Source organism: Raphanus sativus, unplaced genomic scaffold, assembly GCF_000801105.2.
Source record: "Raphanus sativus cultivar WK10039 unplaced genomic scaffold, ASM80110v3 Scaffold0700, whole genome shotgun sequence".
Lineage (NCBI taxonomy): Eukaryota > Viridiplantae > Streptophyta > Magnoliopsida > Brassicales > Brassicaceae > Raphanus > Raphanus sativus.
This window is the reverse complement of record NW_026616017.1, coordinates 1-14143: the sequence shown is the minus strand read 5'-3', so window position 1 is coordinate 14143 and position 14143 is coordinate 1. Positions and strand designations below refer to the sequence as shown.

Here is a 14143-nt window from a genome sequence, read left to right as displayed (position 1 = left end):
TTTGCTATATTTCAGCTTACAGGATTTGATGTCGCTTTCTTATAACCCAAGCTAATCAATATGGTAAATGAATTTGATTCAGGGAATATACAGACAAAAAAGGTCAATTACTTCATATAGTAGACACTAACATGCTGCTGAAGAAGAAAAGCATTGATCACTCCTCAAATAGCTAGAAAAGACCGGATTGCAACAACTACTCAGTGACTCCATGATCTAAAGGACCGGTACAAAACGTCGATGTCTGGGTAATGCTCGCTTGGATAGACTCACATTCTTCTCCGGAAAAAATGTTATAAAGAACATGAGTTACATATAGATTAAAAAAAAAGCAGTGGTGCGCAAATGACACAAGAAAACTATATGATATTCCGACCAATTAATATTTTATCAATTTGCAGCTTGAGTCAAGACATACCAGAAATATTCATCACAGTTGGACCAATCTGAGTGAGCAGTCTTGCCAGTGGCATTCTTATTTTGCTTCCTAATTTATAGAAAAGTTAGGTATGGCGTATACAAGATCAATATTCTTAAGATGTCATCGACCTATGATTCAAATATGTACTTTTTCAACTATGTACTCCAGGAAGATTGGTGTAATGACCTTCCGTAGAAATGCCTCATCATCTCCACCGGATGAAGGCTTAATGTTTTTTTCACCAGTGACGATGCTCACATTTCCAGCCATCTGAACATAATAAACAGGTAAATGACCCATGTTAGATATGATCAGGTAGAATGGGACTAACAGAAAGGTAAAATGAAGAAAATTTGAATGTATTATATCTTCCGCTGTTGTATTATATCTTCAGATCCTTGAGGAAGTCACTGCACAAAAAAAAAAAACAGAAGAGTGAATTTTGTTTGATTAAGAGTATGAACATCATCAATTCAAAACAGTTTCCCATCCAAGCAACTTACAGTATAAAATAAAGTGTTTCCTGTTACCTTAAAAACTGTGTATGTCCTAAAAATTTGCACCAGTTCTTGTAGTTCTTAAAAGAGCTTTGACATTACAGCATCAACGGCTCTGTCATTTATAGATTAAACTGATAAAGATTCTATAAATGAGAACATTAAAAACGAAAAGCACAAATCGAAACAAAGATTGAACGTTCGCTTCTCATGAACTCTATCAAAGGAAAGGAAGCTGAATCAACGTGAAAAGTTTCTCCATCGAGCGCAAAAAATAAGAGAGATTGATGAAAAGCAAAACAAAAATACTGACTGAGATTAGCGAAGCGAAGCATGATGATTTCTTTATCCTAAAATAGTACTAGCAAATTGCAATAGCATGTCACAGTTGATGATAATTAATTCAACCACTTTGTATATGAATTATGCTAATAACACTATGATATTTTATTCTGTGAATATGTTAATATACATAATTTTTGGGCAAGGCAAAGGGGTTTGTCGGTGTAATAGATGAGAGGAATGAGATTCTTTTGGTCGGTCAGAAAGTGGAAAGCAGACTCAGCCTCCTACGATTTTATACTCAAAAATCAATTGTTCATACCTTCCCACCTACGCATTCAATATTTACCTTTTTTCTCAAAATAATCTTATGGTCTTGTTAGTTATACTATAGCCATTTCCCTTCAATGTCTAACCAAAAAAAGATGTGGTTAAAAGTTATCATAACGGACAAGTCTTATTAACAACTATAGTTAATGAAGCAGGAAACGTATATATATTATAGTAATTTACTAGAGATTTCGTAAACATAAACACACCACTATATAATCACAATATTCAGGTAAAAATAAAAAGACAAACAAGATCACGACACAAAAACACACATATAAACAGCTCGGACTCTTGCTTATAATGCTAGTTGCAGTTTCACAACTCAGCTTCATTAGAACTTTTGATTTTGGTCGTTGGTGATACTATTATATGTTACTTTAACTTCTGGCCCTGAATGCATTTGCTCCAGCAAAGCAAATAGCATCATCAAAGGGAGATGATGATGGAGAAAACAGGTTTGCTGAATATCGATTCGGACTCATAGACATTAGTCCATCCTCGGCATTATCCTTGTCGACAAACCCTAAATCCGGGAGGATGTCTCTATGATCTGAAAAGGAACGGTTGCGATTGGCGTTTAGAAGATTAACGGTCGTGGTGTCATGGATGCTTGGCCGGCGCTTATCCTTAGCTCCTGAGAGCTGTCTCAGATAATACTTTTGAGCGTGGCTGGCAACTTGCGTCGGTGTCTTCGACACCACGAAGTTCCTCGATATGTTTCTCCAGTCTCCTTTCCCGTACTTGAGAAGCCCTAGCAAGAATCTCCTGCAGGGAACAAGAAACAGAACAATGTCAAGCCACAAGAAAAACAAAAGAGTGACTTGGTGCGCAAGAAATATAGCAATTTAAGCCCTAAGAAAAACAGGGGAGTGACTTGTGAAGCAAGAAACCTAGGAAGGGTGACTTTTCATAAAAGTAAATGATAGTCTCTTAACCTGTGTTCTTCGTCTGTCCAAGGGATTCCTTTCTTACGATCGTGATCAGATCCTCTGCCCCAGCTAGGTCGTTTTCGACACGTGTCCTGGTCAAACCCTAAGGGAGAAGAAGCTGAAGGGTAACCAGGAACGGGGACACGTCCTGCTTCTATGTCGGAAACGTCTTCTTCAAGCTTGCTGTATTGCTTCATAACATCGAAAACAGTTTTGCCAGGGATCATGGAAGCGATGTTGAACCAGCGATCGGGCGAGTCTTCAGGGTATATAGCAAGGGCACGTTCGAACATCTTGTTCTCTTCTTTAGTCCAGACGCTGCTCGAGCTCATCATCTCTTGAACAACTAACCGGTGGTCAGAAATAGGCACGTGAGAGAGTGGATGCAGAGTCTCCATAATTAAAACCTAAAAAAAAAAAGTTAAAACTAAAAACATAGCTCAAAGAAGTCCATTTTGTGTGTGTATGAGTGGAAGCTTGAGGATTGATTTGTGGTATTATTAGGAAAATATATAACGTTTTATATATAGGAGTATAATGATAAGAATCAAAAATGGAAAAAATGACAAAAGGGAAGGTAAAATCAAGAATCGTATACCGAAGGAATCAAGAACCTGATTTGGGTGAGAGATATCAAAGCATATAACACCGGCCCTCGAATCTGACAAGGACTCAAAGGTTTGAAGAATCTATGAGAATCTGTAAAAGTTGGTCGGTGGTAGGAAGACAAAAGCAGCAGCAAAGGCGACCAGATGAGAAGTTCCTAGGATATATAAAGCTGCGATGAGAACAGAGACAGACTCAGTTGCCTAGTTGTGAGAGGACAACGAGGAAGAGTATTATAGATTAGAGAGAGTCACTATTGGTTTTGGGGTGGGCACTGAAGAATAAAGGAGTAAGAGTGAAATATGGTGTATTTGGATTGGATTTGGAGTAAAGCGAATGGCACCACTCTTGATTCTTGCGGTTCATTTTTGTCAGAAGAAAAGATTATTGATTTTATGTAAATAGATTTAAGAGTGATTTGATTAGTACACTATTTGGAATAATACGACAAATTTATTCTAGTCTTTTTTCTGGTCCACACACGGGTTGGCTACGTTCGAATAATATAACGTAGAAAACATGTTCAAGAGCGCCTGTAGCTCAGTGGATAGAGCGTCTGTTTCCTAAGCAGAAGGCCGTAGGTTCGACCCCTACCTGGCGCGTATTAATTTTGGAGTTTATTTATTGAGTCCCACAAACTCTAACACAAAGAAGTGTTTAATCTACCTATACTTTTGATTGAATAATATTTTGACATTTGTTCAGAAAATACATTGTAGTTATTGACATAAATAATAAATGTTCATTACTCAATATATATATCGGTCAAGATACTTTTTCACAAAAAGTATGACACAATCAAATAGCTAAAGTACATCCACTATCTTTCCATTAAAAGTCTTTTACTAGTTTGATGAACAGGAGACTATGAATTACTTTCCTTAAACAGAAAAATCCAAGAAATTTCACCAGCTTTTGTTATTACAGGTCTACCAAACCATAGTTTAGTTTAAACAATTTATTATCACGTTTTGAAATTGTTACAGCTGAAACCACGTTGTCATCATGTGTAAAACATATGAAACGGAACAAATATAGTTAGTTTCAAACAAATTAAACAAATCTAACTATCAGATTCTAACTCATCAATTTCAGAAATGAAAAAAGGTTTTGAAATCTCATTTCTATTCCAATTATAATTACTTTTAGTAAGAAGAACAAAGAAGAAAGTAAAAATGTAAACAACCTGAGAAAATCTTCTTAAGTTTTCAGGTTACTTTTCAGGTTATTTGACTCTTTTTTCAGTCACAAGAAACCAAACAATTAAATACCTAACCACACTCAAAAACTGGAAACAAAACACTAATAACTTAATATCTCAAAGACTCAAGCTGTTGAAAAGATATACATTGCTCTAGGTTACTCCCAACATAGTTTAGATATTACCAACAACCATTATAAAAAACACTGTCCTTACTGAAAAGATAAATAAACAGTTTTGCTTAATCACACACATAAGCAGGGAGAGGTCATTGTTAAAAAGGATGATCTTAGGCAGCATGAGTAGGACGGCCAGCCTGAAGCCTAAGCAACCAAGAGATTCTCAAACTCGATTTCTTCAGCTGCAAGAAAATCTCTCTATACTCTTTCCTCAAAAACAAATCCAACGCAAACATGTAAAGATCACTCCCTTGCTCAACCTCTTCCATCGAATCTAAACGCTCAATACATTCACCAATAGTATACTCGCATTGCTTCTTAGCCAACGACGCCGCCAACGGACTCTCCCTCATCCTCTTAGCCTCCAAAGAGTTACAAACCGGAGTTCTAATCTCAACATCTTGTAACCGAGACTCTGCAAAACCACCAAGTCTCCTGCGATGACGAGGAGTATGAGTAGGCTCACCATCATCATATTCATCATTATCATCATCATCATCATCAGCATCCTCATCATCATCCCCATCTCCATCTTCACTTCCTGTGCCTGGCTCGTTTATGTAGAGAGTTGATAGTGGAGTTGGGTCATGTAGTAGCTGCGGTGACTCGGAGTGATCATACAGTTTCTTGCGGTAAGGACGGAAGTCAGCTTTTCCTGGCTCAATAACTCCTTTGAAGATGATAGCTAGTTTGTCTGCACAAGGAACTTGTTTCCTTCTAAACTGTGTAGCTCTAGGATTCTCCTGCACATCAAAAACAGAAAAAAAAATAAAGTTTCTAATCTTGTCCAAAGCTCCAAAAACTTACCAAAATATTATCTATGTTCCTTAAACATAGATTTTTTTTTAGTGTTTTCATACATATTAAAAAAAACACATTAAATCACTAGAATAAATGCATTACTTTTTGTAATTACCAATTTTCAATAACTTTTAACCAATAATAATTTAATTAAATCTTTTTTGAAGTTTACAATTTTTTTCTCAAACATCTATCTTACTGAAACGGAGGGAGTATTGTTTTTTACCTCTAAATAGATTCTCCAGTCCTCATCTGATGCACCAAAAGTACAAGTATCTGGATCCCATTTCATGATAGGAGAGCCAATAACTTGACACCAAATCTTCCAGGCCTTCCTAGTACAATCCCAGTGGTTTTTCAACTGAGCTCTTGTGTACTTTTTCCCAGTGTTTTGATTGATCGTCTCAAGCATCAGTCTCCAGCTCTCCTTTGGGTAATGTGTGTTAGGTCTGTTTCCTTTGTAAGTCTCCTGGACCAACAAGTCCAGAAACAGCTCGTGTGTAGCCGGAGACCAGTACCCTTTGGAATGAGTCGTGGAGAAATTAGACTCCATCTGCTGCATATCATGATGAGTCGAGAAGTTAGACGCTATCTGCATTTCATCATCATCAACATCAACATCATGATCATCTTCTTCTTCTTCTTCTTCTTGTTCTTCATGATGATGTATGCTTCTACGCTTCCTCTTGCATTTGCTAGAACCACCACCACCACCTTCATCATCTACGTGACTGCCTTCAAAGATAATCTCTAGCTTCTTGAGATATAAAGGAGGACTCAACCGAAACGTCCCAGCATCAGGATTCACCTATGATTAAATCCAAACAACAAATCATATCATGCATAACCTTAATTAACACCAAAAAAAAGGTAATGTAATTTCTTAAAAAATGTAATGTAAATTTATTTTTCAAAAGTTGTGAGTACTATATAGACACCAATGTTTCACTTAGCTATGCTCAGGACCCGGTCCTGCACATACATGTAAATAGTTGGCCCAGTCATCAGCAGTGGCATGGAAAATATTAGCCTCAGGATCCCATTTCATATCGCTGCAATTCACAAGCCTACGCCAAATCTTCCACTGCTTGCACATTGTGTCCCAATGATTCTTAAGCTGCTTCTTGTTAAACCTTGCTCCTGTCCTCTGTTGAAAAGGTTCAAGTAAATGCTGCGTTCCGGGTTTGTGGCCACGCAGCTTCTGCTCCACGCATAGTTCCACGAATACTCTGTGGTATTCAGGTTCCCACGCAGCTTTCCCCTTCATAACTCTCTTCACTATATAATTAAGACAAGCGAAGGAAAAAAAAACATAAGTTCATGTCTGGTTAGTGATGTAACACCACTAGATAACCTAATTAAATCGCAATTGCTTTACTTGGAAACATTACAGGACTTGTATCAAAAAAAAAAACATTAGTCCCTTCCCGACACAAGATCACATCATGTCGTTAATACAGAACTAAACCTCTGGTTAGTGTCTGAATCTCAACGAAACCATTACAAAAACTGCATATCAATTTGCAAATGCATGACAGTTAAGTAATTTAGGGTTAGCTCTTGACACTAGATCCACTGTTCTTTTTACCCTAATTCGATTTTGCGACACACTCATCGCATCAAAGATCGCGAAATTGGGTTATCGCACGTAAACGCCTAATCAAACAAGACGATTGAGAAGACATTGTAGATGGACGACTCTCACGGAGTTTGGAAGAAGAAACGCGACTGTAAAAGAAAACGTGAAACGTTACCGGAAATTAGATTTGAGCGGCGAGAGCGATCTGGTGATGACCACAGATGTGGCGGTGTGGCTGCAAAAAAAAAAAGGAGATCGCAATTTTTTTTCCTCGCTCTCTGTGATTTTGGCGTTTGCGCCGCTCGGGACGGAGGTTTCTCACTCTCTAGGCGATTTCATTTATACCGGTTAACCCGGTTTACTTTATTGGAAACGTTTTTTTTTTTGTTTGTGTTGTTGACAGGTTTCGACCAACAATATGTTCAAACAGATTTCCTCATCAATTCAATTAAATGTTTTATGTGGATTTTAGTGTTAATTAAAAGAAGATGGCATAAATATATACTTGAACAAGGATTTGAATTTTTTTTACTATGTAGATCAATGAATTTATTGATTTTTTGGTTTTATATATTAACAAAAAATCCAATTAGACACTTACTTAAATTTACTACTACATATAAATAAAGTCCTGTGACATTACTTTTCATAGGTACATGCACTGATGCACATATATACAACTGGCCTTTTATCATTGCTTGGCTGGATCATTATAGCCAGTATTGCTCTCTTGTTCTCTGGATAACATTCAAGTGTTGATTGTTCCAGAAGAATATGGCTCACATTATCTATGGTCTCATTTAATTATCCTTAGTCTTGAATAATCTCTTGATCAACATATAAACTTAGCATTAATATAACAGTCATTGCAATACAGTCCCGGTCTTTGATGGAACCAGTGAGAAAAATAACCATCCATCCTCAACGGGTTTCCGGTTTGTTTACAATCGATCTAATAATAGATAGGGATCAGGCATTACTTTCAGATTTTCAAATGTTAGATGATGATTGTGTAGAGAATTACTCAGAGGAGACACTTCCTTTCTACTCAGTTTTCTGCTTGACGAATCAACGGCTCTTTTTGAATATGAATCCAACCTGTGAAACGTTTGCTGATGCGACCATGAATCAGATAGATACATTCAGCTATCACTACAGAACTTTGCCTGACTACAGAACATAAGTTGGAGACAGAGAGAGGTGAAAGAAAAAGCCTTTGTCTTTTTCATTAATTAGTCAGTGTTGCAAATGTTGATATCACAAAGCTAGATGTAAAGAATTGACAAAATCTAAGTTACTCTTAGAACAGCCTACCACAAAAGCTGTAAGATCCGTAAAAAAAAATAGAGAACAAAGAAAAGGTTAAACCACTTATTTGAGAAGACCTCTAAATGGTTGCTAGTGGTATATGGACCATTGGTGTTGCTTTACACATCCTTTGCTTTTTTGGACCAGAGATCCTGTGTAAGTGAGTTCTGTTCACAGCAAAAGAAACTTGCCTTGTGTGTTACCTGAGGGACCTAACAAATAAAAACAAAGGTTCTGTTTTTTTTCATTTGCTTCGTTTCTTGGCTTCGCTGTAGAGGATAACTCCACAGACCGTGAGCAAGTAACCTAACACTCTATCTAAAGCTTCGCTGTAGACTATCATACAGTAATATCTCGGTTTCTGGTTTAATCTAATGTCCCTCCAAAAGGGGCCGATTCTTTTTTTTGAAATATATGTAATTTTATATAAAATAGCAAAAAATGTTAAAATATTTTAACAAAAATACTTATTTTTAATTAATGTTCATTTTATGAAAGTTACTTATAATATTTTTAATAAAAATACTTATTTTAAATTTTTAATTAATATTAATTTGAAGGATCTAAATTTCTTTTGTTGTCCATAAAATTATTGAACCGATTTGATTTCGTTGGGTTTCACAGGTTTTCTCTTTTTTTGATATGGACTTTAAACTTTTTGTTTAAAAACAAAGCTAAATGGCGACAATTAAATAAATTTTCTTCTAAACAATAAATATAAAAAAAACAGAATCTGAATAAAACATCACTCCTAAATAAATAAATAACTGATTAATGCGAACTCGATGGATGTGTGTTGTAGATCTTCATGAGTATTTGGTGGTAGAAAGAACTTTAAATTGGACCTCTACGACCAAAGAATCTTGTTTGTCCAAGTAAGCCTTCTCAAGATGAGCCAACGACACAAACTTATGCAAGCCCAAATATGTGGTAGAGTTGCTGAGCCTTTGATTAATCTTCTTAGTCAAGTGGTCGCATCCAGACGGGTCGAGAATTCGCATATCACACTCCACGTAAATCTCCTCACCTGTCTTCATTGTTTCACCATCGGCTATATGCAGAAAGAAGGACAACCATGCGGAACATGTTGTGTTTTGGCCTTTAGGATACAACTTAAACACCCAATCCCTTCCTCCCACTGGGATTTTTTTTTTTTTTTTTTTTTTTTTTTTTTTTTAAGATCTAGTTACTTTTTATAATCAACTCAAAGGAGCACCGGAACAAAACCTCCGGCTGGTTTTCAGAGAAACAGTGGACTACACAAATAGATTAGGCTTATCGCTAAGACCATGGAGAAAAAAGCCAAACATACAGTGGATGGGAAAAAAATCTGTCTCAAGGGTCTTATAAGATCCCTATCATCGCCATAGATCCGCGGCCAACGACGCCAACTTAACCGAAATCAAGCCGACCACTATAGATCCACTTACTCTCAAAATAATCGCCGACACACAGATGAGAGTTCCACGTAACGCTTCTGTCTTCATACCGTCTAGTATAGACACTGTCGATCGAGTCCAACCGTATTGTTAAGGGGAACCGCCATCCTCAACTGGTTGATCTTTCTCGTCAGAACTATAGCTAGAGATTGGCGCAGCCCACCAAACACCTCAGCGCACGGAGAATCGAGAAAGTCACCTCCGAACCACCAACTAAAAGCCTCTTCGTAGACAATGAAGCACAATACCGAGAAATCTAAAGAAGAGAAAAACGATACCTAAGAAAAGTGGGTTGAAAGACCGCTGCACCACCACGTGATACCGGTCCGAACCTGCAAACGAGCCGAGAGAAACACAACCACTAGAAACTCGGAGAGGCTCTAGTGTCGGGAAGTTGCGCTCAACCCATGGAGACCACCAAGATCCACACACTTCCAATGACCAATAGGAGAGAGGGAACTCGCCATGGACAGCTCCTGAGAACCAGAAAACTGTCGGACTCGAGAGGAGCAATCCCTACACGCCGAGATCTGAAACGCATAGATGACGCCAAAAACAGGACACGTAGACTCATTGACGGGTCTTCGCGACAGACGCGTCAAGAGAGGAACACGGGGGAGCCGTGACCGGAGCAGAACAAGGAGGATGCAACCAAACCACGGCAGATATGAAGCCATAGACGACTCAGAACCCAAAACGCCATTGTTGAAGACACGCACGCGCCGAATCAGAACCGAGGACCCAACACACGAAGAGACCCAAGCTCTGCACACGCCATGTGGATGAACCACACAGAAACCTCCTGGGAGACAGCGACGTGAGTCACCTCCGGCGAGACACCAAGCGGAAGTGAGAGTCACACGCCACCACCCCTCTCTGCTGACGAGTCTAAAAAAAACAATAAACGCAGCTGAAGAACGGATCTGTAGCAGAGGAGACGCCACACACTGTCACGCGCTGTCAATCGCAGAAGCTCGCCGGAGATCTAAGGAGAAAACGAATCCGACGAGCATCAACCCCAAAAGCCGACTAACTTCTCTAGATCGGAAGACTCGCCTCACCTATACTCCAGAAGCTCTCACCTTTCACACCGGTTTCCCTCATGAGCAGGACACGGAGGAGGACAAGAGGTTTCCAGAATACGCGGCATGTCGACGAGGACTGAAAGAGAGAGAGCTAGCAAATCAAACCGAAGAGAAAGGGAGAAAGCAAAAAGTAAAGCTCACACACGCACACCAACGGCGGCGGCGGAGAGACTGAAGAAATTAGGGCGAACTCAAGTAGAGAGAGTTTTGTTTTTTTTTTTTTGCCACTCAAAGGCCCGAATTCTCCCACTGGGATTTTGTTTGATACGTAGCAATGCTTTTCCAACTTAGAGAAATTTTTGTACGTGGAAAAGAATTTTTAAGCGGGTAAGTGGAACCATCGCATCAACACCAAACTCACACACGATCTACATGAAAGTCATATCCGTTTTTAGGACCATTGAACGTATCAAGCGGAAGTACCTGAGCATAGGAGACAACTTCCCAGTTGGTAAGTGGAACCATCACATCAACACCAAACTCACACTCATCTCCATCAAAGACATATCCGTTTTTAGGATCGTTGAACGTATCAAGCGGAAGTACTTGCGGAAACCCATGCACGGGTCTTACCGCATTGAACTGCTTTCCTTCATCATCTTGAATGGTAAAGTATTTGTTTTCTTTCTTGTTGTAGACGAAGAAGGTCAGATACGCCAAAACAGTGGACGAGACGCTTTTGCTATCTAACTCAACGTACATTGAAACAGACCGTTTCCCGTTGTCTTTTTGGTTTCCTGTGGGATATATTACCAGTTTCCAGTTATATGTTCCGGAAGAGAAGGCACGGGATTTGTATCCGTCGGGTACCGGGGAAGAGAGTCTTGAGCTGAGAGAGGCTTTGGATCTTCATGGAATAGGTAGAAGGAGGACGACGTCCAAACTTGGTAGTGATGGTAGAATCTGATGACTTTTCTGTTTTCAACATTCTCAACATTATGTTGCAGTTTATGAAAGAGAATAGGAAGAGAAAGAAACAAATTGTTTAGAATTTAAACCTACTTTATTGCTATTCTCTGTCTTTTCAATCGGATGCTCAAATCTGGTCTCGACCTCTTCTATTTATGCGGGCCTGGAATCGGACCTGTTTACACAAAAGAAATAACATCTTCAAAACTCCTTGCTGGACTTCGTATGCGGGCCTGTAATTGGGCCTGTTTTTCCATCATTAATATAACAAGAAGGCAGAGCATATGATCAAGATTGTGTCTCGTTTTATTTTAAGTGAAAAAATCACTTACAACTAGGAAAAGGAGTTCCTAGAGTAGAAACTAAACTCTGTGGTTGCAACTGGATTGAGTTTTTTTGGAATAAAACTTTGTAAAATGGCCAATTCCTATTGATTTCAAAATAAAATTGCCAGTTACGTGGAATTAAAAAAAAAATTCATTCCAATAATTCTTGTGGAATAAATGGAACAAAATGAATGCAATACTTATACTTATACTTATAAGACATTCAGAATAAAAAAGACATGTGAATGAAATAGAATGGAACAAAATTAGATACTATTAATTATGTTTAGATATTATCTAGCTAACTTGTTAATCTGCAGTCAATTAGTAGATTTGTTAAGATTTAAAATTTTGAAAATTCTAATTGAGTCTATGTTTTGTTACAGCCCAGCTTTAGTTATTAATTTCAATAATAAAGATGTTTAGTATTTAACTAAGGTTTAAATAAATATTTTTGTTTTCCTTGAACATTGTTTATTAATTTTTGATGAAATTTATTTTACAGACAATTGCATTTATTTTTATATTATGAATAATCTTAATAATTTAATTTAAAAGTTATAGTTAATTCATTCCATTCAATTCCTTAAAGTTACCATTTATGTTTAAAATATCTCCTGCAGTTTTTCCATTCCATTTTGTTTTGTTCCATAACCTCTACTGTTCCATCAACGACATTCTATTTTTTTTAATTCCTTTCATTTAGAGTATTCATAAGTTTTACTTCCAGTTACAGAGTGTGTTTGTTTGCTGCACTTTCTTGGTTGCTACATTCTTTTCATCTCTGTCCAGTGCTATGACACATCATCATCTACTGCCCGCATACTATTTTACAAGGTGATAATCCGTGCTTTACGCAAAGTGAGTGACTAACATAGATTATTGCTTCTAATCTATAGATATTAAAAAATTAAAAGTTTTAGTCACGAATATTAGATATAATGAAATATCGAACGAAATTGTGCATGTTTGTATAATGAAAGCTTTCTAATATATAAGAGTATGGATGTAGTAATATTCTTAAAGTTTTCAAATCAGCTACAAAGTTAAATAGCAAGAATGTTTTAGTAATGATGATTTGAGAAGCAGACTGTGGTGAGGATATGTGCTTTCGACTACATATTTATATATGTAATATACAGGTCTAAGGTTAATCTAGCAAATCGCTACAATTATATAAATATATTCATTAATTAATATTCCATATTGCACTACATTACATAGCTAAAATTTGCTTAACACTAGAATGCTAATAAATCAATCCAGAACAAATTTGGATACATAATCTAACTTTTTTATAAGACCCTAATTGACAAAAATTACTTGATGATTTTCAAAACTCACTAGATAAAAATTATGAATTAATTCAAAAATTGATTACAAAATTTTAGCTATGCCTTGAGTTAAACGTTATATTCACTTTTTTAGAATATAAAAAAAGCAAAATTACGAATTGATTCCAAAAATAAAAAATCAATAACCAATCAATAAATATTATAACGAATAATATTGTAAAAACTTTGACTCCACAAATATAATCAAAAGAGATTATAACGAATCATACTAAAACGGTTATTCCAAAACAATTTGATGGCATGGATAGGACAATTTGGATGGAATATTGCTGACCGCTAATTCATATACGCCATAGCTATAGAATTAAAATTATTCTAATTATTAGTATCACATAATTAAAAGATAATATTGTGATACTCATTCGAGATTTTTCAACACATTAACATATTTAGATAACTGGTTTCGTTCTCTAATAATTAAACTTTGACATTGATATAGATTAGTTTATATATGTGAGGTTGATATAGAAATTTAGTCAGCAAATGAGTATTGCGATATTGAAATAAAAAGGTTGATATAGAATTTTTGATATTAGATAATCGGTTTTATTCTCTAATAATTAAACCGGTTTTATTATCTAATAACTAAGAAGCATATAGTATATATTATGTTAAACTATAATTAATAAAGAGTGACAGTATATGTAATTAGTTAAGAAGAATATTTTTAATTATATGGTGTAAAAATGACTAATAGTATTATACGTAGGAAATGATAATTCGGTTAATAAATACAATGAGGTGAGGTTAATTTATACTAATGATCTTAAAGGGGATTTGAAACAGAGTGTTTGAGCCCATTAAAGCCTTAAACAAACTTTTTAGAAGAAAAAGCCCAAAAGTCCGAACACGTGACCTCGTCGTGCTAAGAAAAGAAACAAAAACATTTAATT

General features: G+C 36.6%; 3 protein-coding genes, 1 long non-coding RNA gene and 1 other non-coding gene across 7 annotated transcripts; 1 reads left to right on the top strand and 4 right to left on the bottom strand.

Moving 5' to 3' along the window:
* Nucleotides 1–31: 31 nt before the first annotated feature.
* Nucleotides 32–1387, bottom strand: LOC108812438 (uncharacterized). The gene is made up of 5 exons (XR_001943480.2): nt 1232–1387; nt 952–1033; nt 569–831; nt 419–487; nt 32–276 (listed from the first exon to the last, which is right to left on the bottom strand). It is a non-coding gene; the product is annotated as an uncharacterized LOC108812438 (long non-coding RNA).
* Nucleotides 1388–1673: 286 nt separating this feature from the next.
* LOC108812436 (transcription factor DIVARICATA) lies at nt 1674–3420 on the bottom strand. 2 transcript variants are annotated; one of them, XM_018584694.2, is made up of 3 exons: nt 3061–3420; nt 2469–2869; nt 1674–2298 (listed from the first exon to the last, which is right to left on the bottom strand). In XM_018584694.2, exons 2-3 carry the CDS (start codon nt 2858–2860, stop codon nt 1911–1913), a joined length of 780 nt encoding a protein of 259 aa, XP_018440196.1. In that variant the 5' UTR covers nt 2861–2869; nt 3061–3420; the 3' UTR covers nt 1674–1910. The 2 variants fall into 2 exon arrangements, with proteins under 2 accessions (XP_018440196.1, XP_018440197.1); XM_018584695.2 differs by having other exon boundaries at nt 3077–3420.
* Nucleotides 3421–3597: 177 nt separating this feature from the next.
* TRNAR-CCU (transfer RNA arginine (anticodon CCU)) lies at nt 3598–3670 on the top strand. The gene has a single exon. It is a non-coding gene; the product is annotated as a tRNA-Arg (tRNA).
* A 687-nt stretch (nt 3671–4357) lies between these two features.
* On the bottom strand, nt 4358–7164 carry LOC130502827 (L10-interacting MYB domain-containing protein-like). 2 transcript variants are annotated; one of them, XM_056997566.1, is made up of 4 exons: nt 7004–7164; nt 6232–6527; nt 5476–6057; nt 4358–5191 (listed from the first exon to the last, which is right to left on the bottom strand). In XM_056997566.1, exons 2-4 carry the CDS (start codon nt 6514–6516, stop codon nt 4559–4561), a joined length of 1500 nt encoding a protein of 499 aa, XP_056853546.1. In that variant the 5' UTR covers nt 6517–6527; nt 7004–7164; the 3' UTR covers nt 4358–4558. The 2 variants fall into 2 exon arrangements, with proteins under 2 accessions (XP_056853546.1, XP_056853547.1); XM_056997567.1 differs by lacking the exon at nt 7004–7164 and adding an exon at nt 6838–6980.
* Nucleotides 7165–11017: 3853 nt separating this feature from the next.
* Nucleotides 11018–11597, bottom strand: LOC130502825 (uncharacterized). Its single transcript, XM_056997563.1, has 2 exons — nt 11471–11597; nt 11018–11397 (listed from the first exon to the last, which is right to left on the bottom strand). The coding sequence occupies exons 1-2, from the start codon at nt 11595–11597 to the stop codon at nt 11018–11020; spliced, it is 507 nt and encodes a 168-aa protein (XP_056853543.1).
* Nucleotides 11598–14143: the final 2546 nt, after the last annotated feature.

Coding starts and splice junctions, on each gene's coding strand:
- LOC108812436 (XM_018584694.2), bottom strand. CDS start 2,860: ATGGAGACTCTGCATCCACTCTCTCACGTGCCTATTTCTGACCACCGG. Junction 2,299..2,468: donor TGGACAGACGAAGAACACAG/GTTAAGAGACTA, acceptor TGTTCCCTGCAG/GAGATTCTTGCTAGGGCTTC.
- LOC130502827 (XM_056997566.1), bottom strand. CDS start 6,516: ATGAAGGGGAAAGCTGCGTGGGAACCTGAATACCACAGAGTATTCGTG. Junction 6,058..6,231: donor ACTGGGCCAACTATTTACAT/GTATGTGCAGGA, acceptor ATTTAATCATAG/GTGAATCCTGATGCTGGGAC. Junction 5,192..5,475: donor ACTGGAGAATCTATTTAGAG/GTAAAAAACAAT, acceptor TTTGATGTGCAG/GAGAATCCTAGAGCTACACA.
- LOC130502825 (XM_056997563.1), bottom strand. CDS start 11,597: ATGTTGAGAATGTTGAAAACAGAAAAGTCATCAGATTCTACCATCACT. Junction 11,398..11,470: donor GCTCAAGACTCTCTTCCCCG/GTACCCGACGGA, acceptor TATATCCCACAG/GAAACCAAAAAGACAACGGG.